The 25980-nt window shown below is 37.5% G+C and overlaps 1 protein-coding gene across 1 annotated transcript; it reads left to right on the top strand.

Moving 5' to 3' along the window:
- Positions 1-4486: 4486 nt before the first annotated feature.
- Positions 4487-4967, top strand: LOC122664933 (small polypeptide DEVIL 4-like). Its single transcript, XM_043860973.1, has one exon. It carries the CDS (start codon positions 4613-4615, stop codon positions 4751-4753), a length of 141 nt encoding a protein of 46 aa, XP_043716908.1. The 5' UTR covers positions 4487-4612; the 3' UTR covers positions 4754-4967.
- Positions 4968-25980: the final 21013 nt, after the last annotated feature.

Below are 25980 nucleotides of genomic sequence, written 5' to 3'. Positions count from 1 at the left end.
AAAAAGACCCTTTTCAATGCCATTTTGTATTTGGTATTCATCTCCATTTGATGGCATTTTGGTAATTTTACTAAAAATTTAAATCAATGTTTGAACAACTTTCCTTGCTTACTTTGGACTAAAATTGGTCTTTGAGATGTATGTGGGGTCCTCTATCACATGGACTAATCCATTTACTATCAATGGCAAATAGTGACACCGGTTTAGGTATTCTTCCACATTACTATACCTAGTGAAGTATAAAGCTTCACCATTTGCCACATGGCAATACATGGGTTCATCCATGTGATAGAGGATCTGGGAAACATCTCATTGATACAATTTTCAGTTTAAAATGAGTAGAGGAAGTAGATAAAATTACAAAAAAGTGGCATTTTGTATTTTATGATTATATCTCCATATGATGGCATTTTGGTAATTTTTCTAAAACTTTGAATTAGAATCTGAACAACTAAAATTTGGTCGTTGAGATGTATGTGAGATCCTCTAAAACATGAATTAACTCATGTACTGTCAAGTGGCAAATAGTGAAGCATCATACTTCACTAAGCATAGTGATTGGGAAGAAAACCCTTTAGGTTTCGAGAAACTATAAAAAGTTCCACCATTGAAAACACTGGAAAAAAATTTTGATTTTTCTTCCAAGGAATCCCAAGTTGCAGTGGACGGTAGTCAAAGGAATCCAGCCAGTCTCAACTGGATAAATATTTTTCCGGCCGGCTCGCCGAGTTTTAAAATTCTTGAAAACCAATTGATTCTAAAATCAACTGTTATAACTTAAAAAACAATTTAATTAATTTGTAATCACTTAAAAGCAACAACTGACATTGAAGAACACAATGTGTTTATATGCTGTAATTCACACATAATGATGCAAACATGCATGAGATTATGTAAAACCTGATAATGTTATTAAAGAGACAACTGTGGTACTTGCTAATTAGTTCGTGCAACTCACTTAAGTTCCCTAGATTAGAGATTAATCTATTCATCAATGGAAACTTCTGACCACATAAGCTTTAGTTTTGGGTACCCAAAATCGATAAATAAATAATTAAACTTGTCATTAAAGTATTAATTGTAGGACTAAGTAGTAACAGGCAGGGCATGCATGCAACCTTCTCAAGAAGGAAGAAGAAGACCATGCCTGCATGCATGCCACTTAAACTCACAAAACTTAAAACAAACACTAATTAAATGGTTATTAAGATTAATTAAATGTTTTAAACTTTGCCAATGGGACTAATTGCCAACTATATCACAGGCAACACCATACCTTACACGGCATCATCACGTGCAACCTGACCTCCTTGTACTCTACAACTAGGTTTTTTTTTATTTTGTTCATACTTAATTAGGGTTGTACAAGATTAATTTAATCAAATCTAACTCCTTCTCTTTCCGGGTTTAGAGGAGGGAAGGTGGGGTTGATTAACATAAACAACCTGCAAATATAAATTAGGGGAAAGGTTTCGTACACTGTCGTGTAAACCGTGTACGTGAGGGTCCCTCACAAAAAGTTGAAAAAATCATAAATACTCACCCATTAATTAATGCCTTGAAACTCCCACCCTCTCACATACACGGTTTACACTACCGTTTATGAATCCTTTCCCCTATAAATTATAATTTGCTACTTTGGACATCTTTTTCTTTGTGTTAGCGCAAACACCAATAAATACGAAGAAACAAAAACAGATTCAAGCCAAAATGATACAAAGATTTAACGTGGTTCACATATAAATGCAATGTGCTACATTCACGAGTGAAGTTGAAGATGATTCACTATGTAATGGAAGAAAAATTATAGTTGTTGCATCCAGAAACCGTCAGTTGATTCCTCTTGGATGAGACCTGCAAAGAGGAACAAATGAGCAAGGGAGAGTCGGTCTTTTCCGGTTGGGGATTCTTCGATGCCTAAGTCAGGTTTCTTTTAGCTGCAGATAACTCAAGAGAATTCAAGAGTAATTATAGAGAATTAGTTAGATCATTTACCTGACCTTTAGGCCTCCAATTTAAATGTCAGACTAGGCGAGATGGTGTCTCACTTGGAGACGGTGAGTCTTGCACTCCATGCTATTCTCAATTTGTTATGGTAAGAGTCATATTAGGAAAGTGTTAATTAGCTGGAGAGTCTACCCTTAATGGGAATTTCCATATTGTTGATCGGTGGGAGATCTCGTTTCCTTGTTGGATTATACTTACTTGCTATCAGCGTTATATTAGGATTTGGATATGTTTGTTGTTTCTCTGTGGGGATCATATCCTCACATGCTTAGGTTTCTTGATTTGGGTCGATTGGTGCCACACGGAAATAACTCAACAGGTCGGGAATCGCTCCACACGGTTGTGGCATTGCCATGTGTCGTGTTAGTATTGGCGAACCTTATTTAAGTATATCAACAGTAAAAAAATATCTAAAGAACACCCAAAAAATCGCAGCAACCCCAAAAAACCGTGACTCAAAAATTTCCAAATCTCACTTTTCACTCTTACTTGCACAACAAAACGATCAAACAAAGAAATACTCCTCCATGTTGAGTCGATCCATCAGGTCTATCAGCCAAGCCCTCTGCTACCATCACAGACCTCACAAAATTTCTCTTTCAGGTCAAACCAAAAAAATATCGAAACGAAACAAACTTCGAAATGGGTACAAGAATTCAAGACACATATAACATTTTCTATTAAGCATTTGATGAAATAGTTCCGTACACAAGTTACCTTGGAAGCTCAAATGTTATCTGGCTTTGATAAACTATAATATTATGGGCTTTCTATTCAGCTTTTTATTGAATAGTCTCTTACACAAGTTACCTTACTGGACTTGCTGCTTGCTTGCTTACTTGCTTGCTTGCTAGCATATGACTATAGTTCTGTTGTAATATCTTATCAATATTCTCTTCAGAAAAGGAAATGGAGAAGAAGGGACAGCCACTGAGACAACCTTTATTCTGCAGAGAAGATGTAATAAAGTGATTTTTGTTACACTATTTTTTTTTTTAAGTAAGAATGAAAGTGAACAGAAGTTGCTGTGCTATGGAAGAAGCATGAGACCAAGCAAGTGGAGTCTTGATTTGCGTCAATTTGCTAAAATATAATTAGTTTTGATCTCACCGTTTTGTATTGTGCGAGAAAGTGTCACCTTGGTTTTGGTGCTAACTTTTTAGTTTTTTGAGTTTCTTGGTCAGTTTCTCACTTGCTCTCCTGCTAAGCTTCCACCCCACACAGTATCTTCTTTTTAAAAATTGGGAAATGATTCAGAAATCACCTTCCTAAATGCAAATCTGCTTAATCCGTTGGATTGGAACCTGAAAGAAATAATAAAGTCAAAGGGTAGTGTTATTGGTGAAGCTTGATATCATCTTAATTCAAGACGTATTGGTGATTCTTCCCCAATATCGGTGGTTTTGTTAAACGAGGGTTTGGGAGCGGGAGCCCCCAACTTGAATTTTTTGAGAGTCGTACTGGGGGCAATTTTGTACTTTCGGAGATTAGGATTTCTCTATACTGTATTGCACGAGACGTTATATAGGGGTTGAGGGTTTGTAATTTTTTCAGTATAGTGAAAGCTCATCTTATCACTCGGCTGTGGACGTAGCCCACTTTCAATGAACCACGTAAATCTGTGTTTTATGTGTGTGATCTCCTTCGTTTTTCTTCTGCAAATCGCTATTCTACTGCGTTATTAATTCCTAACTGGTAGATCAACCTAACGAGATGATAGCAACCATCTGATCAATAATTATTTTTTTCCCCTGACCATTGATGCACCATCATGTGGATCTTTATAGGTAGATAGTCAACTCTAATAAACACCAATAGTTTTCCTTTATTCTTTTCTTCCATTTTGTTTTTTTCTCCCTTTTGGTGATGAAGAGAGGAAGGTCAGAGAGGGAAAAACAAAACAAAACAGAGGAATAAAAGACATGGTAAGAGCACCCTTCTGCTCATTTATACTTAAACATTAGGGAAGGTAGTAGTAAACATGTAATATAGTCAGATCACACAAAGTGTTTTTTTTCTTTTTTCCTTCTAATATTGGGTTTATTAAGATCTAATAGGACTATTCCCTGTTTAGGTTAATCCAAAAAGGAAAGAAATAATTAAGTTTTCTTCACCAAATTAGAACCTCATCAAGATTAATTTGAAGAATGCCTCCAAAACTAATGAAATTGGCTATTAAATGACAGTAATGGCAGACCCATTATGTTGGTGGGTATAAACAGAGAATGACATGGCATACACAGAGAGAGAGAGAGAGATTTTTTTTGGGTAAGGAAGGGGGAGAGGGGCTTATTAGTTTACCTTAATATTTTGGTTGTGGTTGGCGAATGGATTCCAAGTGGGGTGGGGCCCAAAGTTTGTTGTCTGGAGAGGTTGGGGGGGGCATTGCACGCCCCTTGATGCCCTACCTAGTTGATTCTTTACTGGACCTGAGGTGAGCATGGACCACAACCCATCTTCCCTATAAGAAGGCCTTGCCAATTGCTTCCCCTTCAAAGTTCAACTTCACTCTCACAAAGGCAAAAGAAAGGAATTGAAGGAAGTGAAGAGCTAGCAGAGTGGAAGAGTAGATACACAGGAGGATTAGTTGAAGAAGAAGAAGAAGATGAAGATGAGTAATGGTTCCATGGGTAACTCTAAGAGAAGACTGTCAAGCAGAGGACTAGGAGGTATTGTCAGAGAGCAAAGGGGAAGACTCTACATAATAAGGAGATGTGTAGTCATGCTTCTCTGCTGGCATGAATGAAGTGCTTGCTGGAGATCTTATTATTTTGTTTCCCTAGTCGTCGGGGTTCATCGTCGACGGCCTACCGCCTTTTTTTCTTCTTTTTCTTGAGTGTAAATAGCAGAAAGGCAAATGTTATGAGAATTACTAAGTTTTGTATCAGTAATGCCCATTTGGGCAAACATCCTACATTGAAAAAAAGCTTTAAAGCTTAATTAAAAGTTTCACTTCTGTTTGACAAATAGTTAATTGTTCTATCTTGTTCTGTGCATAAAAATTGTCTTAAACAAACTGATGAGCTTTACTTCAGTTCTCAAATCCTTGCCTTACAGTAGGTAGCTCTGCCTATATGGGCAGAGGGCACCTAACCAATTACTTGTGAAGACTGAAGAGTAAATGATTACCAAGTTTGGTAGTTCCAAAGTAGATCAGCCAAGGCTCTGTGGTAAAAAAATATAACTTCCTTTTCTAGAAAACACTCCAGCAGATAAAGTAATTGTTTTGCTGAAATACATTTCTAAGAATAGGAAAAGTTTTGCAGGAAAAGTATGTTTTCTCCATTAGTTTCTGAGAAATTTACCTTTTACACTGCCCCATTGTACTATTTGATTCCTTACTTTCTTTCAAATGAAAATACAGAAACTATGGTTCAGTAGCATGAAGATTTCTCCATTGGTTTCTGAGAAATTTACCTTTTACACTGGTAATTGTAGTGTCTGATACATTTTACTTGCTTTCAAATGAAAATACAGAAACTATGGTTCTGTACTTACAAACTAAGGCAGTGTTTGGTATATATTTCAAGTCGATTTCGCATTCTCGGGTGATAAAAATAGTTATTTTTATTGTCTAAGAATATGCGAAATCGAACTAGAATGCATTCCACTAAGAATGCATACCAAACACTGCATAAAAAAGAGGACTTTAGGAACCCAAGTCCTCAACCTTTTCTATTTGCATCTTTCATGAGAAAAAGTGAAGTTCCACAGTGGAAGCTATTCATAAGCATGCTTCCTTTACAATTGAATTTACTCATTGCATTCTAAATTGGGCAATTTGAGCTTTTGCTAATGAAATCTTCATAATTGATTGACTATTTATCAGTTTGAGTGAGATTATGTCTTTGGAATATTGATGGAAACCACTCTAACCAAATCTTTGATTTAATTTTGCAATCATAGTAACTTGATCATATCTGATTTTATCACCATATTTTATTTCAAATCAATCCATCTTATGCATTCAAACGATTGCGACATGGATGTAATACAGGACTAATCGCCTCGATTAACTCCAATTCATCCGTTAAAGTTGTCAAAATAGTGATCATCATAGTATAACTATGAGATCTTTGAGGTATGATCATATGGATTATCCAATAATAATTTTTGTTAGTGGAAGGGTCAAATATGATGATTTCTCTCTAAACTTTTGACTAATACCAATTACATAGATAAGGCAACTTTTCTTTTTAAAGAGACAAGAAAAAAGTATCATATCTATGTAATTGATATTAGTCAAAAGTTTAGAGAGAGATTATCATGTTTGACTCTTTATTATCTTTCTGTTTAATTTAACATTCTGTAGTTTTTCACTAATTTTTTTTTTTTTCTTCAGAAAAGTGTACTTTTCTTTCTTTACAAAAGCAATGATCCAATCCAAAATCTTCCAAACAGAGAAAGACTGGATTCAGACAACCCTGTAGGCTGTAGGCAATCAACCCCTCTTGTCACACACACTTGGCAATCACAGAATGGGGGGATTCAGGTTTTGATCCTGACCGTCGGATTAGAATTCTTACATGGGGTCCCACTGAATTATGGATTCAAGAACCCATGTGGCACCAGTAAACAGAGAAGTATTCCCTCTAGCTTCTGTTTGATTTGGTCCCAAATTTCAAAAGGAGAAAAGGAATGCAGCAGAAAGAAAGAATAGGAAAGCTGGTTTTGTTTTGTGTTTTTTGTGGGTTCAGATGAGGGTTTAAGTGTTGTATGAACAAGAGCTTGGGTAGTGAAATCTCTATTCTTATAATAATTCTGTTGTTGGCCAGTCATGAGTTGCCACCTCAGACAGAGAGACCAGACAAGAATGTGATTGGTAAAAATGGCAGCCTTATCATACCCACTTGCATTCCCTTATCCTCACAACCCTTCACCACCCACTACCAGTGTGTTATGTGTTATTCCTTTTCAAAACCAAACTCATGTCCCTACATCCCATGCCATAATAGACACATCAATGGAGGTGTTTTTCTCTAATCCATCTCATCTCCTCTCCTCTCCTCATGCTTTAGAGAGAGAGAGAGAGAGAGAGAGAGAGAGAGTGTTAGGAACTTTGAACCCAAAGCATGTGTCTCTTTACACCTTTAGGTGTAGAATATATTGTCTACAAGGTAGAATAGCCCATTAGCTGTCTTTCTATTTTCTTCTTTGTCTTTTTTTTTTTTCCTTTTATCAGGTGGGTCCACCATTATGGTGGCCTAGAGAAGGATTGGATGTCTAGTGGGGCCCACAGGGGAGGTGAGAGGTTGGAATCAATCACGGTTTTTCAGAATTAACAATGCAGTAGAATAACGATAGCAAAAGAAAAAACAAAAAATAATTCACACACATAGAATGCAACAATTTTATATGGTTCACCCAAGATGGATTATCTCCATAGAAGAGCGATAAACTAGAACTTCCACTACTCTAATGAAGAAATTATAAACCCTCACACATGTCTCCATAAGGGATCACTTTCCATCTACAATGTTTTAAGCCTCATTACAATATATAGAGAAACTATAAATTCCTGAAATTACAAAGCTATCCCCAATATAAATGTCACCAAAAAAATCTGGGACCGCTGATGCTGGGGAAAAGTGAACAGTACTTCCTGGATAAAATTGAGATCAGGCTTCACCAATAACACACCACACCCCTCCCCCCTCCCAAAAAAAAAATTGTAATCCTGTCAAATCTAATCTGTTTCTAAACGGATGGTTGACCCGACCTGATTTGAATTGAAATTGTTTCTAATGTAGAAAGATGAAGGGAACACATGTCCATATAGTCAAGATGGGGATCTTTATCGCCCCCAGTATTGGGGGCGCTACTGTGCGCATCGTGCGGCGCAGCAGTGGCCATGTGCGCAATGGGGCCCACTATGCACACATGACCGCTGCAGCGCCGCACGATAGCTCCCCCAGTACGGGGGGGACAATTTTCCCAAGATGGGAAGTAGATTGCAACTAGCTAATCCTAATTAAACCTTAACCATTTTGTGTCGGATCGGGTCAGGTCGGATCTAGAACTGATTATATGGATATACACACTGTTGTGTCGATTCCCAATAGCTTCAAGTGCAAATTTGGTCTGGATCAGTAGATCTGACTATTGATGGAATAAAGGATTAGGTTCATCTACGAAAACAAAGCTATGGCTTGACGAGTAGGTGGTTTTTGACGGTGCTTAATCATTAGGGCACCCTCTCACATTTGGGTCTGCTAGACCCACAACACCCAATTAAGGGATAAGGTTTTCTTTGTCTCTTTTTTCAGGTGTGCCGGAGCATGGCATCTAAGTAGGCCACATTAATATCCTCTTATTAAGAAACAGCAAAGCATGGACCCACGTACCCTTCTTCATGTTCTTTTCCCATGCCAATTGCCAAGTTGCCTTCACCAATGCCTCATTCATAACAACATTTAAGAGGTGCCCACAGTACAGGGGCTTTACCACCTTGGAGTATATAATTTTGCCAAGAAGAGCAAGCAATCATGAATATATATCTGACCACCCCCACCCTCTCACTCATTAAGACTTGACCCACCCTCCTCTCAGGCTGTTGGGCTGTTTCCAAGCCTGCACTTATGAGCTTTTAGTGTTTCATCCATGAATAATATGCTTAATTTTGACTCCTCCAATGAAACTATGCTACAAGCTTTTGTGACATCAACACATTCTGGTTTCTGAGGACTTCATTTAACAACATGACTCTCAGTCTATCCATCTGGCATGGACTATTATTGAAAGTCCAAGTTGGCCCAGGGTGTAAAGTTATGAATATAAGGCCCCAAAAGAGCAAATGTAGGGCCAATTTATTTATAATGTGATGCCTGATAATAGCTCCAATCCCAGTCAATGGACTTCTTGAGACATTCCAAACCTAGCCCATTTAGGTTTCTGTTGGGCCATTATAGCCCTTGTTGGCCTGTGATGCTCTACAAATATTAAACCTATGGGAGAGAGATCTATACGCTGTCTGTTTATATTGGTATCTTAAACCTTGCAAATAAAGGAATAATATTTTGGAGAAAGGGATTCGTATACGGGAGATTCTCCCATCAACTCCATCAAATTCGGGGCTAGGCCCGGGTTTTTATGACATTTAGGATTAGCATTTATGTCAATCTATTTGCATTTAATGCAAGTGGTGCACATGCACAAACTTTTGCCTATTATTTTAAGGGAGAAAGAACGCTACCTGGCCACGTGCAGTGCGTTGCCCTTGTACCCAAACACAGGGGCATGCGAAATGACTACTGCATTCCCAGGATTTTTTGCCTTTCCATGAGGTTGCGGTGGTCATTTTGAGCGTCCAGTGTCCGGGCGCAAGAGCAATGCACGACACGCACATGTAGCATTCTCTTTCCCTATTTTTAATAAGAAGAGATAAAAAAAAAAAAAAAAAAAAAGGGCCTACCTGTCTAATGATGGGAGAGGGCCAAAAAAGGAGATAGACTTTGAGAGATGAGTACACTCTCGCATGGCTAAACAATCAAGTGACGTCATTCAGTCTTTAATCCTTTTGTCTAATGGGAATATTGTTGAATGACACCGCCATAGGTGTGTTTAGAACTTAGACACCTTCATATAATTGCCCATTGTCTTGTTCTCAAAAGCATTTAATGAAGTTTTTGTAATAAGAATAAATCTATCATTTCACACATATAGGAATTGCATTAATGTTGCATTGAATAACTTTCAATTTTTTTTCAAAACCCATATTTTACCCCTGTATTTTTTTGGGTAAGAACAGAAATAACTCATCAAAAAAAAAAAAAAAGTACTGAAATAAATAATTTTTAGTAATAAAAACAAGGGTAAAAAAAGTACGATTACAAATATATTGACACGTTAGGGGGTGTCAATAAAAAAATCCATTTTTTAAAAGATCTTTAAAGCATGATTTGTTCTTGTTGTGTTGCAATCAAGTTGGACGAGTCTATTAGGCCTACCCAGCCCTATGCTCCCCAACCCATATTCAATATAACCCATCTATTTTAAATTAGATTACTTGTTCCCCACACCTTGTCCATCAAATTAGATGGGAGACTTTTGGGCATTTCCAAGCTTCTAAGGTATTCGACAAGGATGTCCCCTTAGTTCATACATGTTTATCCCAATCATGAAGGTTTTGGCTCGCCTCCTTGCAGCTTATATAGATCTGGGTATGTTTCATGGAATTAAAATTGCTCGACATGCCTCGGAGATAACCCATCTCCTTTTTGCCGATGATACATTCATCTTTTGTAGGACTTATGAAGAAGATATCCTCATTATTAAATCCATTCTTGATCTTTTCTCTGAACTTAATGGCCAGGATATCAACTATGATAAGAGTGAAATGTTCTTGTCTATAGTAGAAATGTTGATTCTCTTGATTGTCGCAGACTTTATTCCTTGATCGGTATTAATGAGATGACTCGAGATTCTCTTTACTTGGGTACTAAACTCATCCATTCCCACTCCAAAGTTAAGGACCTTGAGTTTATCGTGCAGAGAGTCATAATAGACTTTTCTCTTGGAAGTCGAATCTTCTCTCTTATGTAGGATGAAGAGTCCTTATACAATCTATTTTGATCTCCATTCCTTCTTATATGATGTCATGTTTCCTTTCTTGCTTAAAGATTTGTCGTGGTCTTGATTCCATATGTATTCGTTTTTGGAACGGAGACTCTGGGGATTCTTGAAAGTTGCATCTTATTGGCTAGGACAAGATTTGTCTCCCCCTCATTTGTGGAGGACTTAGCCTTCATAAGGCTTATACCCACAATAAGGCCTTATTATTAACACTTGGATGGATACTTTTAAATGATGATTCGGCCCTTTGGATTCGAGCCCTAAAAGCCAAATATTTTCATAACAAGTCTATTTTTTATCCAAAAGTTATGTCCAAACGTGGTTCTTGGACATGGAATAGCATTGCCTCTACTCTCCCAATACTCAAACAAATTGTGTACTTAGAAATTGGGAATGGGAAAAATGCTCTCTTCTAGGGAAATCCTTGGATCCCATCCATACCAGGTTTTTCTTCCCTTTGGAGTGTGGGCCTGATACTGGTATCTCTTTTGTCTGTGATGTGATTTCTAATTTCAGTTGGAATGTACCTTTACTTTACTCTTTACTTCCACATGCATTTGTTAAAGAAATTATTAAGATCTCTATGTCAATACATGAGGACATATGGTAGTGTTCCTTGTCCGGGGATGGCCATTTCTCAACTCAACTAGCTGCCAAATACCTTAGGACTCCAATTTTCCCATGTCATGATTTCGATTTCTCTAAATGGTGGCATTTCTTTGAAAAATGAAATTACATCCTAAGTTTAAATTGTTCTTTTGGCATGTTTTACATGCAAGAATTCCAGTCAAAGCGACCATCTCCAAATGGATCTCGATCGAGTCTAGTTATGTTCTTTGTGGTTCTTGTGTTGAATCCACCTAACACCCCTTTCTCTCATGTGAATGATATAAGCATATTTGGGTTGCAGGCCCTTTGGGATTAGGAACTGAGTTTTTATCTAGTTCTTCAATGGCTCATCTATGTGTTTCTCTGTTTTATTTGGCTGCTCTTGATAAACAATCTCCTACTTGATTTTTCTCTGTCTTTATTATTACTTGTTATTTTATCTAACATGTCCGAAATACATTGTCAAAAGATTAGCCGAAGCTGATCCTAAGTCAGTTCTTCAGCCTATACTAAGATGAATCTTTGATCTTAACATTTGCCCCCTCCCAATCTTCGCAAGATGATTTCTCTAATATTTTTCCTGTTATCACTTCTCCTATTATTTTGTATTCTCCCAACCTAAGCTAAACTTTCCTATTTTAATCTGTGCAGGAGCCTCTAACCCAAGCCTAAAATCTTCTGGTTGGGGTGTTTGCATTTTGTTAGATGGACATTTTGTTTTGATAGCTGTAATGTATTTAAATTCAGCGAATAGTCTGGAGGTCAAGTTGTTTGGAATTTTGCAGGGCTTAAAGCATGTGCATATGTTGCACTTACATATTAAAGAATTTTGGTATAACAAGAAGGACATGGGCCTCCTCTTACCAGCCCCATCAGCCACTACATGGCCATGGAACTTCCTCTCGCCTTTACTTCAACTTTTTTATGCTATCAAAAACTTCAAGGATTTTGTATGTTCGGTTAATATAGATACTAACGTTGCTGCTTTTACTAGGAAGTTGGCCCTTTAAGCCATACTACATAAACAAAATTTTGTACATTTTGGGATATCTATACATTCCGATAGTTCATTTTAATATAATTTTCTTTTCTCATAAAAAAAATTAGATTACTTGTTAGGCCAAATATGTCGTTATGCCCTAATACAAAAACAATACATCAGAAAAATAAAAAATAATTATAAAATTAAGGTCACAGCATACTCAGACGAATATATGAAAACATTTGCAATGGAAATCCCACCTTTGGCATTGCCATCAATAGGGAAAACCAAGCATCATTGGAAAGACCTTAACAAAATCTGAAATGAGGTATGCACTCTACATCCTTTGCAATTCCTCCTTTAGCTGGTAAGGAAACTGAAAAGGATACATTCAAGATCTCTAAGATGCAACCTCCTTTGCCAAAAAAAACTACTAACAGATTACCCTTCCAAAAATAGTGAGAGATTTTTCAAACTATAGATGACAAGAACGGCTCAATCGACCACCAATCTTACATTAAAAACCATGGAATAATACCACATTGGAATGAAGTAACCACCGATGTTGATCACATTCAATCCAAAATCTCTATGTACCCAAGTCTTTGTTTTTTGCAAGCCGGAAATGAGGGTAGCAAACTCCACTTCAAAGTTTGTTTTTATCCCTAGAAAATCTTTAAAGGCAAACACCACCTTTCTAGAATGATCTTTGAAAATTCCTCCGGCAATAGCCTTACCTGGGTTCCCAAGAGAACACCCGTTAGTATTCAATTTCAACCATCCAATCTTTGGTTTACACTAGAAAATTTCATAAATTTTTTGGGGAGAGCGAGGCTACACTTGAATCTTCCAAAGTAAATCGGATCTGAGAACGAACCTACTTGACCTTTCATTTTGGGACTCACTTCAATTAGCCCTTGCAAAAACAATTTGAGGAGATGAATTCCTAACATACATTTACCTTCAAATCAGCATTTATTTCTTTCTATCCACAGAAAATATGGAATCAACATGAAACTAGATAACCAAACTCCCTTCTAAGTAATATGTGTAAAATCTAAATAGGGGTTTTCACATAATCCCTAATGGTGTCTCATACAAGAATTAGAATACGAATCAAACAATTAACGGTGAATGAAAGCGTACCTTGCACCGTGGTATATTGGAGACGATTCAATGCAGTTCCCAACGAATTTTTGCTTCCTAGTCTTGGATCTTCCACAACACTTCAAACCTCCTTGTTTGCTCTCTAACTTTAGTGGTAAAGTGGAGAAGAATGAATGAATGTTGTGGGGACCCAGAATAGAGTATATATAATAATACTATCCTGACCCTAAACCCTAAACCACCATGGGTTGGGCCAGCATATCCCTAAACTTGGGAGTGAATCGAACCGGTCTGTGTAACTTAATTCTCATCAACTAATCAACCCAAATAATTAATTTAGCCCAAAATCTTACAATCTCCCACTTGGGCTACATTAATTATGAGGATGTCTTTCAATTGGTGTGGCCACGGAATCTCATTACTATAACCACTCTTACTTTGATCCAGTTGAAAAACTCACTCATGTCGAACAACAGCAGAAAATACACCTCAACATACGGCATACAACATTCTGTCATTACAAACATAAATGAATTTATCAATGTGAATCTTGTGAGATATTAACATGAAAATAGTGACATGCACTGTATCTTAACAAATGTCATTCCATGCAGGTCCTTAACTTTGATATTAACCTATACTTTGACAAATTGCCTATAATCTGGGGTTAATTTCTAACTGTGATAAAATTGTCTATAAACTGTGGCAAATACTACCTATGAACTGTGGCAAATACTGTCTATCAACTATGGCAAAACCGCTTATGAACTGTGGCAAATAAAATCATAAGTACCAACAAACAAATGTATGATGGAATTACTTTGCATAAAATAAATGCAAATGTCAAAAAAAAAAATACAACTAACATCCATCAAACTGTGTTCAAACAAACGAGCTAAAATATCAAACATAAAAGAATAACCAACAAGAAGCAAAACTCCCACTAACCAAGCATATCGAATGACTCAGTAATACCTATGTTCAAGACATGGCCTTTGAACACTCCCACTAGTAAAGCCTTAGTAAGAGGATCTGCCAACATGCTGTCAATCTTCAAGTGTTCAACTGAAATTTGTATTTCACTAATTTTCTCCTTCACCAAAAGATATTTGATCTCAATATGCTTGGAATTATTGGACTTCTTCTTGTTCTTTAAGTAAAAAATAGCAGAGCTGTTATCACAATATATCATCAAAGGTCTTGAAATGGAATTCATGATCTTCAATTCAGAGATGAAACTCTTCAACCACAAAGCTTGTTTAGTAGCCTCATAAAGCGCTACAAACTCCGCCTGCATTGTGGATGAAACCAAAATAGTTTGTTTTGCGCTCCTCCAAGAAATAGCACCCCCTGCTAACATAAAAATGTAACCTGGAGTAAATTTTAGATCATCAGTACACCCACCATAGTCTGAATCTCAATATCCCACTACCTCAAGCTGATCACACCTGTGGTATACAAGCATAGAGTCTTTAGTCCTTTGCAAATACCGCATGACCTTCTTGGCAGCCGTCCAATGAGCCAACCGACATTGGATTGGAATCTACCCAACACACCTACTGCAAATGTTATGTCAGGACGAGTACAAACCTGTGCATACATCAAACTCCCTACTACTGAAGCATAGGGTGTGTTTGTCATGGAACCTTTCTCAACTTGATTTTTGGGACATTGCTCCTTGTTTAACTTGTCACCTTTGCTGATAGGCACATCTCCAGCTAAACACTTGGACATATTGAACTTGTTGAGAACTCGATCAATGTATGCTTTCTAAGATAATCCCAGAAGTCCTCGCTTTCTGTCACAAACAATATCAATGCCAAGGATAAATTTACTTTCACCCATGTCCTTCATCTCAAATTTCTCAAACAGAAAACACTTCGTTTCGAGAAGCAGAGCCATGTCACTGCTAGCTAGGAGAATATCATCAACATAGAGCACCAGAAATATGAATCTACTCCCACTGACCTTCTGATAAATACAGTGATCCATGGCATTTTCAGCAAAGCCCAAAGATGTAACAACATCATAGAACTTTAAGTACCACTGCCTTGAAGCCTGCTTCAAACTATATATCGACTTCTTGAGCTTGCAGACCATGCTCTCTCTCCCCTTAGATTCAAAATCCCCTGGTTGAAGCATATAGACATCCTCATCCAAATTTTCATTTAGGAAAGCTGTTTTAACGTCCATCTAATGTAGCTCCAAGTTGTAATATGCCATAAGTGCCATGATAATCCTAAAAGAATCTTTTGATGACACCGGAGAGAAGGTTTCCTTGAAGTCAATTCATTCCTTCTGCGTAAACCCTTTTGCTACCAGTCTTGCCTTGTAGCGATCAACATTGGCTTTAGAATCTTTCTTGGTTTATAAACCCATTTATAGCCTATGGCTTTATAGCCCTTTGGTATTTCAACTAACTCGCAGACACCATTGTTACTCATGGGTAACAATTCATCCTACATAGCTTCTATCCACTTAGAAAAATTCTTGTTGCTAATGGCTTGCTCAAAACTAACTGTCCTCTTCTTCTCCTATGTCAAAATCACATTCATTCAGATAAACAATATAGTCTGAAGGAATGGCTGGCCTTCGAGCCCTAATCGTTCTTGCAGGTCTTTCTGGTGGTAATGCTGTTTCAACCTCAACCGCAGGTACATTTGGCAAAACTGTATCAACAATCACATCATCATCATTAGCCTCAACAACAGGCTCTGGTAAATTATCTTCAGTCATCAAGGATAGTTCAATAGAACGAACTGTCTCAACTAGAATCTCAACCCTCTCTTCCTCAAACACAAGATTGCATGCCTCAGAAGTTTCAACATCATCTACAATGAATTTAGTAACATTAGTCTCAACTAGTCTGGTGCCTGAGTGAGGGCAATAAAATCTGAAGCCTTTTGACCTCTCAAGGTATCCCACAAAATAACAACTGACAGTTTTGGAATCAAACACCTTTTCATTTGGGTTATACAATTTTGCTTCCGCCCTACAACTCCAAACATGCAAGTGTCTAAGGCTGGGCATCCTGCCAATCCAAAGCTCATATAGGGTTTTAGAAACTGATTTGCTTGGTACCTGGTAAAGAATATAAGTGTCAGTCTTAAGTGCATCACCCCATAATGATTCTGGTAGACCACTATTACTAATCATACTTCGCACTATGTCTTTTAAGGTACGATTTCTCCTTTCTGCAATACCATTTTGTTGTGGTGTTCCAGGCATAGAATATTGACGAGATATTCCATGCTCCTGTAGATATTTGGCAAATGGTCTTAAGTATTGATTTGTATCAACATGCTTCCCATAGTACTCACCACCTCTGTCAGACCTGACAACCTTGATTTTTTTAGAAAGAAAATTCTCCACTTCAGCTTTAAAGATTATGAAAACATCTAGGACATTAGATTTTTCAAAAATAATATACACATACCCATAACGAGAAAAGTCATTAATAAAGGTGATAAAGTATCGATGACCTCTAAGGGTAGGTGTAGGGAAAGGCCCACAAATGTCTGTGTGAATGAGCTCCAACAATTCCTTGCTTCAGACTGCCTTATTTTTTCTAGACTTTACCATTTTTCCATTATGTAATCCACACATATACGCATGTCATGTGAATCAAGTTCAGTCAAGATGTCATCCTTCACAAGTCTATCAATCCTCTCCTTGGAGATATGCCCAACTGTTTGTGCCACAAGGTATAAGATTTTTCATTAATAGTAGGGTGCTTAGTGCCAACATTCATCACCCATGAAGACTCATGATTCAATTTATAAAGCCCATCAACTAAGCATCCATTACCAATAATACTAGAGCCATGAGATAAGGTAAAACCATCTTTATTGAAATTAAATGAATAACCATCTCTAGTAAGAGTAGAAACAGAAGTCAAATTTCTCCTCATAGAGGGAACATAAACTGTATTGTTCAAATCAATAAAAAAGTCTGAACTCAAATAAATCCTAACTACTCCAATGGCTTCAACTTCTACTTGCTCTCCATTGCCAACGAACACGTGCACCTCATCCTTGTTTGGCACCCTCTTGCTTATTAGCCCCTGCAAGGAATGAGTGACATGTATTGAGGATGTAAAATCAATCCACCAAGAATTCATAGGAGCATTAATAGAAAAATATTCAAAACAAACAAGTGACAGATCAATACCAGAACTCTTCTTCTTCTGTAACCATCCCTTGTAAATGAAACAGTCCTTCTTGTAGTGTCCCTTCTTGTGGCACCAAAAACACTCTATATTGTCTGTGTCCTTCTTATCTGTGGAACCCTGAGCATTCTGAGATGCCTTGGATTGTTGAGAGCCCCTTGTCTTGTCATAAGGCTTGAATCTCCTTTTCTTGGTAAACTTCTTGTCCCTCCTAATTGGTCCACCATTGGATCCCCTATGAAAAGTTGCATTTGCACTCTCAACTTTGTTCTGTTTTAGCTTTCTCTCCTCCTGGGTGCAAATGCAGATAAGCTCATCCAAGCTCCACTTGTCCCTCAGGGCAGTGTAGGTAGATTAGAGAATTTTGTATGGACCAGGAAGGGTATGCAATGTAATATGCACAATAAGATCATCACTTATTTTAATGTCAAGATCCCCCAGCTTGGTAGCAATAGTAGCTAAGCCCAAGATGTATTCCCTAACACTGCCTCCATCATAATGAGGATTCATCAATTTACTCATTAAATCACTTGATTCAGCCTTTGTGTTAAGTTCAAACCTAGCCTTTATAGCATTTAGGAACTCTACGGCAGTGTCTTTGACTTCTACATTTCCACGTATGGTCTCAGGAATTGCCTTTTTCACAACTAATATGCACTTTCTATTTGCATTATCCCATTTCTCAAACTTGGCCTTTTACTCAATGATGCTACTATAAGTGAGAGGGCTAGGTTTAAGCTCCTTGAGTGCCAAATCTAAGTCTAGGAAACCCAAATGTAATTTCAAATCTTTCACCCATTTCTGATAATTATCCACAGTAAGAATTGGGATAGAGAACAAATAACTGGAAGGAATATCCATCCTACAAGGACAATAATCAACACAATGCATGCTAGTTTAAAACATGAACCATAAAATCAAAGCAAGCAATAGCAGCAATGTGTTTTAAATAAGAGTTATAATTTCTACTGTATCCCTATCCTTTGGAATAAGAATTTACTAGTCCTCTTATTTCTTTGCATTGACTGTGAAGATAACACCAACTTTCGAAAATTCAATCACCTTTGGGTAAAAGAACCCCTAAGTCAATATCCCTTCTTTTTACATGTGCAAACACTACAAACTTGATGACATCACCTTTGAAAAAATGTCATCTTTATTGTGAAAAGAACACCAACTTTTGAAAATTCAACCACCTTTGGGCAAAAGAACCCCTAAGTCAGTGTTCCTTCTTATATATGTGCATATGCCTATACTTGATGGCATTACCTTTGAGAAAATATCATCTTTGCTGTTAGGAAAAAACACAATCGAACTGAATGTGCCACTTTGGTGGATTCCACTCAATTCTATCATGTTTTTCTCCTATTGGAGATTTGTATGTATATATGTATATGCATGGAAACATACATGTCAATGTGTTTCTTAGTTATTAGAAACCAAATGCGGCATAATATTGCACATTTACAAGATTAGAACATTTAAAATTTTTCCAGAACAGGTCGGAGCAAAACCAGAAACAAAAAACCATGCTAGAATAGTCTCAAAACAGTTCTGAAACACATATTCTACTCTAGAACAGAAATCTGTCACAAAACAAAAACAGAAACAGTAATCTGTTTTCAAAATAGAAATAGAAACACTAATATGTTTCGAAACAAAAACAGTAATATGTTTCGAAACAGAAACAGAAACAAAAACAGAAATTTTTTTTTAAACAAAAACAGAAATAGTTCTAAAATTCATTTTGTTTCATAACAGAAACAGAAACAGCAGAATCTGAAATAAATAAATAAATCAAACCAAGCTGTTTTTTTTTTCCCCTTCTTTCTCGGTCAATGCCAATCAACCACTGAAATATCTGCCGCTGACAGTCGGATTCCGGCAGATTTTCGATCGGGTCGCCGACGACCCAACGGGTCAAAATTTCTGGATCATGGATCGGGTTTCGGGTCAACCCGATAACCCAAACCGGTCTCGGTCCGAACCGATTTGGGTTGACCGATTTTCCCTTTGGGTTTGGTTCACTTAATTTGGTTTGAACCGGTTTAAGTTAACCTCTTATAACTGTTTGAAACCTCTCTTTTTTTTTATATTTTAAAAAACAACTAATACTTTAAAATATGAGGGGAATATTCCCTCATTAAATAACATAATCGCTTTTCCTTTAACTTTTTTACTTTTTGTTTTTTGAACCTTTTTATTTTTTGTTAATGGATTAGGGAATATTCCCTCATCTTCCCCAATTCACGCAAAACACAACAACAAAAGCGTTGCACTTAAATTGAAACTAATCTTTTAGGGTTTGCCGCAAGGAAGAAGCCGTGAACTGCGGCTACAACAACGTGACGGTGGCCCAAAATCCCGGTGAAGAGTGGTGATACGTCGACAACCATCCATAAGCGTCAAGCACGGATAAAATTCGACAAAAACCCTTGCAAAAACCACCTCTAGTTTTGGTTTTTTTTTTTTTTAAAGCTAAACAATCATACGGATGTTTACAACCTCTCCAACTACAACCATTTAAACACTTATAATAGGAAAACCTCCCTTCACGATGAAAGGTCACTAAATCCATAGTCGCAGCCCTTTTTTTAAAAAAAAACAAATATGCAGCAGCGGTAAGAGTGCCTGGACAGCACGCGCCAACACAGCGGAAAGCTTCACCATGGGCGTGCACTTGCACCCGGTCGTCCAGAATTTTTTAATAATAAAACTCAAATTAATTTAACAAACATATTTTAATCGATTCCAGCCCTGTATGGGTTGCTCTGATACGAAATGTAAAATCTAAATAGAGGTTTTCACATAATCCCTAAGGGTGTCCCATACAAGAAATAGAATGCGAATCAAACAATTAACGATGAATGAAACCGTACCTTGCACCGTGGTATATTGGAGACGATTCGATGCAGTTCCCAACGAATTTCTCCTCCCTGATCCTGGATCTTCCATAACACTTCAAACCTCCTTGTTTGCTCTCTAACTTTAGTGGTAAAGTGGAGAAGAATGAATAAATGCTGTGGGGACCCAGAATAAAGTATATATAATAATACTGTCCTGACCCTAAACCCTAAACCACCATGGGTTGGACCAGCATATCCCTAAACTTGAGAGTGAACTGAACCGGTCTGTGTAACTAAATTCCCACCAACTAATCAACCCAAAGAATTAATTTAATCTAAAATCTTACAATATGACCTTACAAAACCACCAAAAAAACATTATTACAACCAAGCTTGGAGAATTGTAATACCCCACACGTAGAACTATCAAACAAATTATTATTTTATTTATGGATTGGCAAAATGATCAAACTGGACGGGCGAAAGCCAGTGTACCAGGCCGATGCCTAAGTATGTAAGGCACATTCCGATGTATTTATGATTATTCATGATTTTTATGACTTATGATGTGGATTTGGGCATAAGTATGATTTATGGTCTAATATAGACATTTATGTTGGTTCATGTTAGTCCAATGAACTAGTTCAATTTAAGTGATCTTAGTCTAGTTCATTAATAGATTAAGTATCCAAGGACATAATAGGAAAGACATGAGCTAGATACCGTATAGTGGATTATCATTGGTTGAGGGATTTAAAGTGATGATTATTGTCATGGTTTTATAGGCATTCCTTTGAAAAACCATTAATATTACAAGTTTACCATTAGATATAAATATTCCTTATGATTGAGATTCTTCTCAACAAATGATTCTTCACAAATTTACCAAATTAGGGTAAGAGAGTGAGAAGAGAGGAAATGACTTGAAGATGAAGAATTCTAACTGGAATTAATGGATTGAAGGTTTATGATAAAAAATTAAAGTATGTATGAATGGATTGAATCAATGGAGTGAAAGATTGAAGAGATGAACTCAAAAATGGATTTTAAGGTAAAGAAGCCTTGATTTTCGGTTAGTTTCAGTGTGATTTCATAAACTTATGTTAAAATAGCATATTAGTGATGGTTATTGGTTGTATTTGATAGATAATACAAACCTCTTGAAGTTAATTCCATTTTTGGAAGGATTTTGAGATATTTTCATGATAAAAAGGCCTAGAACTGAATTGGTTTTGAATCTAAGCTAAGGTCCTATGTTTCTAATAGGATTTTGTTTATGTTGTTTTAGAGCTAGAACCATGATGGTTTGATGAGATTTTATGATGCAAGAACTCAGCCATAGATTTTAGCCAAGAACAAGGTATAAAGAGATGATTTCGATTTGATTTAGAATCTAGACATTAATTGAATGCATATACAATGTTAGAATGATGTTTCAAGCATGATTATATGGTGAATTTTGTGGGATATGCTCTGGGGACGAAAGCCCCAAATTTAGGCAACATCCTAACTGAAATCTACTCTTTAGAGTAACATATTTGTTGTCACCGGTCAACCGGTTTGACAAAATCAATCAACCGGTTGACCACCGGTCGATCAAACAGTTATCACCCAGGTTAGTACCGATAGATGCACCGGTCGATGGCATCAACCAATGGACAATAAAAGGGAATATTTCAGGAATGATTTTAGGGGTTTTTGTTCTTTGATTTGGTCAATCTTTGGACACCAAAAGACACTCCATAATGTGGAGTTTTGGTCATGTGTAGGAGCACCCAAAGTTATCTTAAGTTGAAGGTTTGAAAGACAAGTACAACGTATTTGGAAAGTGATCAAGAGGTGAGTAGAATTACTCAATAAGTGTTCTATTATGTATATAATGTTATAGATGATTGATGAAATGAATATGTTAATGTATATTATGTAATAATATACCATGATGAATGCTATGAATAAGGTGTATTATCAAATGAAAGAACTTAGCATGTCATGTGTCCTAAATACATAATACTTCTTAAGTTGCTAAGTAACATGAAAGTTATGGAATATATGTATAAAAGATATGACATGCATGATCATAAAAGATAGCCAAGATATTGTCCAGTACGACATGCGAATCATGGAAATGTTTAAAGTTGTACTTTAGTATCGCGATCTATGATATTTAAAGGTGTGCTTCGGCGCTGCGATCCATGAAACCATGATGAGTGGTTATGTGCTTTGAGAGACATTAAGGCATAAGAAAGATAATAATGATTTTTTTTTAATCTCCGACTATTATCTAGGATCCGAGGCCGGCCCCTAAACTTTATTGAATTAGAATAAAAATATAAAGAATACAAAGGGGAACATAGCCGCCTTACCCCAACCCAAGGAGAACAAAAGAACTCTCAATCACTCGAGACTCACTCCCTTACAGGTGTCAATGGACAAGAAAGGAGAAAACAAGAGTTCTTTCTAAGGACTGAGAAACCTAATCTGTATTCCCAAAGAATACGGCTAAGGTCCCTAGGAAGCACCGCCTCAGCGTGGAAAATACAATTGGTAGCCGTCTCAGTAACCAATTTAGCAAGATAATCAGCAGCTCTATTATTCTCCCGGAACGCAAACGTAATAGCCATCAGAAAGATTACAAAACATAATGATTTCCTGAAACCATAACAACCCGTCCACAAAGTGCACTTCTTTTGGTTAATCATCTAAACCATCATTGCAGAGTCGGAGTTAACCACAAAATCCATAAGGCCAAGGTCCAAACACATTTTCAGCCCATCCCGAAGAGCTCTTAGCTCAGCAAATGAGTTAGTACAGTCCCCATAAAAGTTAGAGAAGGCCATTAGAATGACCCCATCCTTATCTCTAAGAATCTCTCCCCCACCATCAGGTCTTGGGTTTCCTTTGCAAGCACCATCAACATTAAGCTTCACAGAAACAAAAGGAGGGCACCAAAAAACTGGGAAATGAATTTTCCTCTTGGCATAATTATCTTTAAAGCTAAAATAGCTAAAGATAAGCAATTCTCTAGGAGTAGCCGGTTGCTTAGACATAGAAGGGAAAGGAAGACTGTTCACCTAACGCTTTATTGTCCAAATAATAGTCTCTGCAGTTCTAAGAGCCTCACCATGCCTTCGATTATTCCTTTCGTGCCAAAGCTCCCAAACAATAAGAGAAGGAAGGCCAGTGACAAAACCAGAAATGCTACTAAAACTCCCCAAATTCTGCTAGAAAAGGATTCTACTCTTCACACCCTGAGAACAAATGACAGTCACATCAAACACATTAGAAAAATGGGACCATACCTTGGTTGCAGTTCTGCCCTCCACAAGACAGTGGTTAGCCGACTCCCTCTTAGGAAATCCGCAACAAAAACACTTGGGTGCCAGAGGAATGCCAATGGACATCAAAGCGTCATCAGTGGGGATTTTTCCGTTAAGGAGTTGCCAAGTGAAAAATGCAATTTTTGTTGGGAGTGACTGATTCCAAATCTATTTCACATATAGAGTAAGGGGGTGTCGTTACTTAATTTAATTTCAGGCAAATTTTGAGGTAAAATGCCTATCACAAGACGTTGTCTAAACCAACCTATCATCATTGTTAGAGAAAACAATATTTCAATTTACAATGCTATCCCTAACCTCTATATTATCGAGTTGGTTTAAGATCTCCATATCCCACAAACCGTTTGCATGCACTGCATCCTTCATGCAAAGAGAACAATCCACTTGAAAAGCATTATCCACCAAATCAATGAGAGGACCCACACCAAACCAGTTGTCAAGCTAGAACCTGATATTACCAGAGCCGATCAACCATTTGGACCTAGTAAGAATGAAATCCTTGTAAGCTAAGGCATTTCTCCAAAACTTCGACCCAATCCTACTTGGCTCCACCAAGGCAAGATGAAGGTTTTTGAAAAATTTGGCCTTGAAGAAAGAGCTCCACAAAGAATTTTCTAAAACAATGCACCAAAGGCCCTTTAATCTAAAAGACATGCCAACATCTTCTAGCAGCCTCGCACCCAAACCTCCTTCCTTCAGCGGTCTGCACACTTTGCTCCAACTAACCCAATGACGGCGTTTGCCCCATTCAGAACTTCCCCACAAAAAAATCAGCACATATGCCATAAAATTTCCTAACTACAGCCTTTGGAGGATTAAGAGTAGCAAGAACGTGTATCAGCATTGAGGCAAGCACATGTTTTAAAAGAATTAACCATCCCCCAATCGACAGAAGTTTTCCTTTCCAACCCGCAACCTTTGATCTAACTTTCCCCAACAGATCATCAAAAATACAAATCTTCAGTCTTCTCGTAAACAAGGGCGCCCCCAAATAAGTTAGGGAGAGGAAATTCCTGACAAACCCATTAACGTTCCCCACCATGCGAGCCTTAGTTTCTGAGGTTTTGCACTCATAATAAAACAACTCTTCTGCTTATTGACCAGCTGTCCAGAGAACCATTCATACCTGCCAAGAAACCCAATGATCTGCTTCAAAGAGTTTTTTAATTCCTTGGAAAAAATAATCGTGTCATCCGAACAATGAGTAAGAAATACCCGGGCAGCCTCTAGGTCCTTAGAAAAAGGTAGCCCTTCCTTCCAAAAAGAGATTTTTTAGGCCTCTATTAAGGACCTCCTCCGCAAGGATAAACAAAGCAGGGGAAAGGGGATCACCTTGTCGCAGCCCCCTTGTAGATTTAAAATAGCCCGTAGGACCTCCTCCCAGATAACCGTGAACCAATAGTTCTCCATGATTTCTTTATTAGTATAATCCAATCATTTGTAAATCCAAACTTGGCCAGCACTAGATAAAGAAAATCCCACTATAAACGGTCATAAGCCTTCGCCATGTCAAGTTTAAGGATGACATTGCCCCCTTTAGTTTTTCTATTCAGATCCTGCACCACCTCTTGGACAAGGGCAACATTATCGTGAATGCACCTACCCTGCACAAAAGCCCCTTGCTCCTCCAAGATTAAGTTAGGCAACAAAAGAGCAAACCTATTAGAGAAAATTTTTACAATAATCTTAAAAGAAAAATTGCAAAGACTAATGGGGCGAAAATCAGCCATAACCTCCGGATTCTCTTTTTTGGGAATAAGCACAAGGTTTGCCGAAGTATAACTCTTAGGGAGATGCCCTCTAGAGAAAAAATCCTTTATCGCTGCCCACACATCTTCTCCAACAATCTCCCAACATGAAGTAAAAAAATATCTAGTTAAACCATCTGAGTCTGGCACACTATCACAGGAGAGAGAGAACACTACATCCTTCACCTTCGCTAGCGAAGGGAAATGCAAACGACCAGAATTATCCTCTGCAGTCACCAATTGAGGAATACAGTCAAGCAGACCCTCATCAACAATGTAGCCTTGAGAAGAAAAAATGTTCGAGAAGTGTCGAACAACTTCCGCCTTCACCTCGTCAAATCCTTCCAACCACCTCCCCTCGCCAGATTTATTTTTGGTTATAGCCTCTTTCTTCCTCCTGACACTCACCATAGCATGAAAAAACTTTGTATTCCGTTCCCCTTCCTTGAGCTAAGTAACCCTGGATCTTTTCCTCTAAAAAATCTTCTCCTGCAAAAGTACCCTCTGCAGATTTTCTTTAGCCACATTCAAATCTTCTTTTGCCTGCATGTTAGGGAGCTGATCATAAGATGCTTCAGCCCTGCTAACCACATCTTGTGCATTC

The sequence above is a fragment of the Telopea speciosissima genome, chromosome 6 (genome assembly GCF_018873765.1).
Source record: "Telopea speciosissima isolate NSW1024214 ecotype Mountain lineage chromosome 6, Tspe_v1, whole genome shotgun sequence".
In the NCBI taxonomy this organism is placed as follows: domain Eukaryota; kingdom Viridiplantae; phylum Streptophyta; class Magnoliopsida; order Proteales; family Proteaceae; genus Telopea; species Telopea speciosissima.
This window is presented reverse-complemented; position numbering and strand designations above follow the sequence as displayed.

Coding starts and splice junctions, on each gene's coding strand:
- LOC122664933 (XM_043860973.1), top strand. CDS start 4,613: ATGAAGATGAGTAATGGTTCCATGGGTAACTCTAAGAGAAGACTGTCA.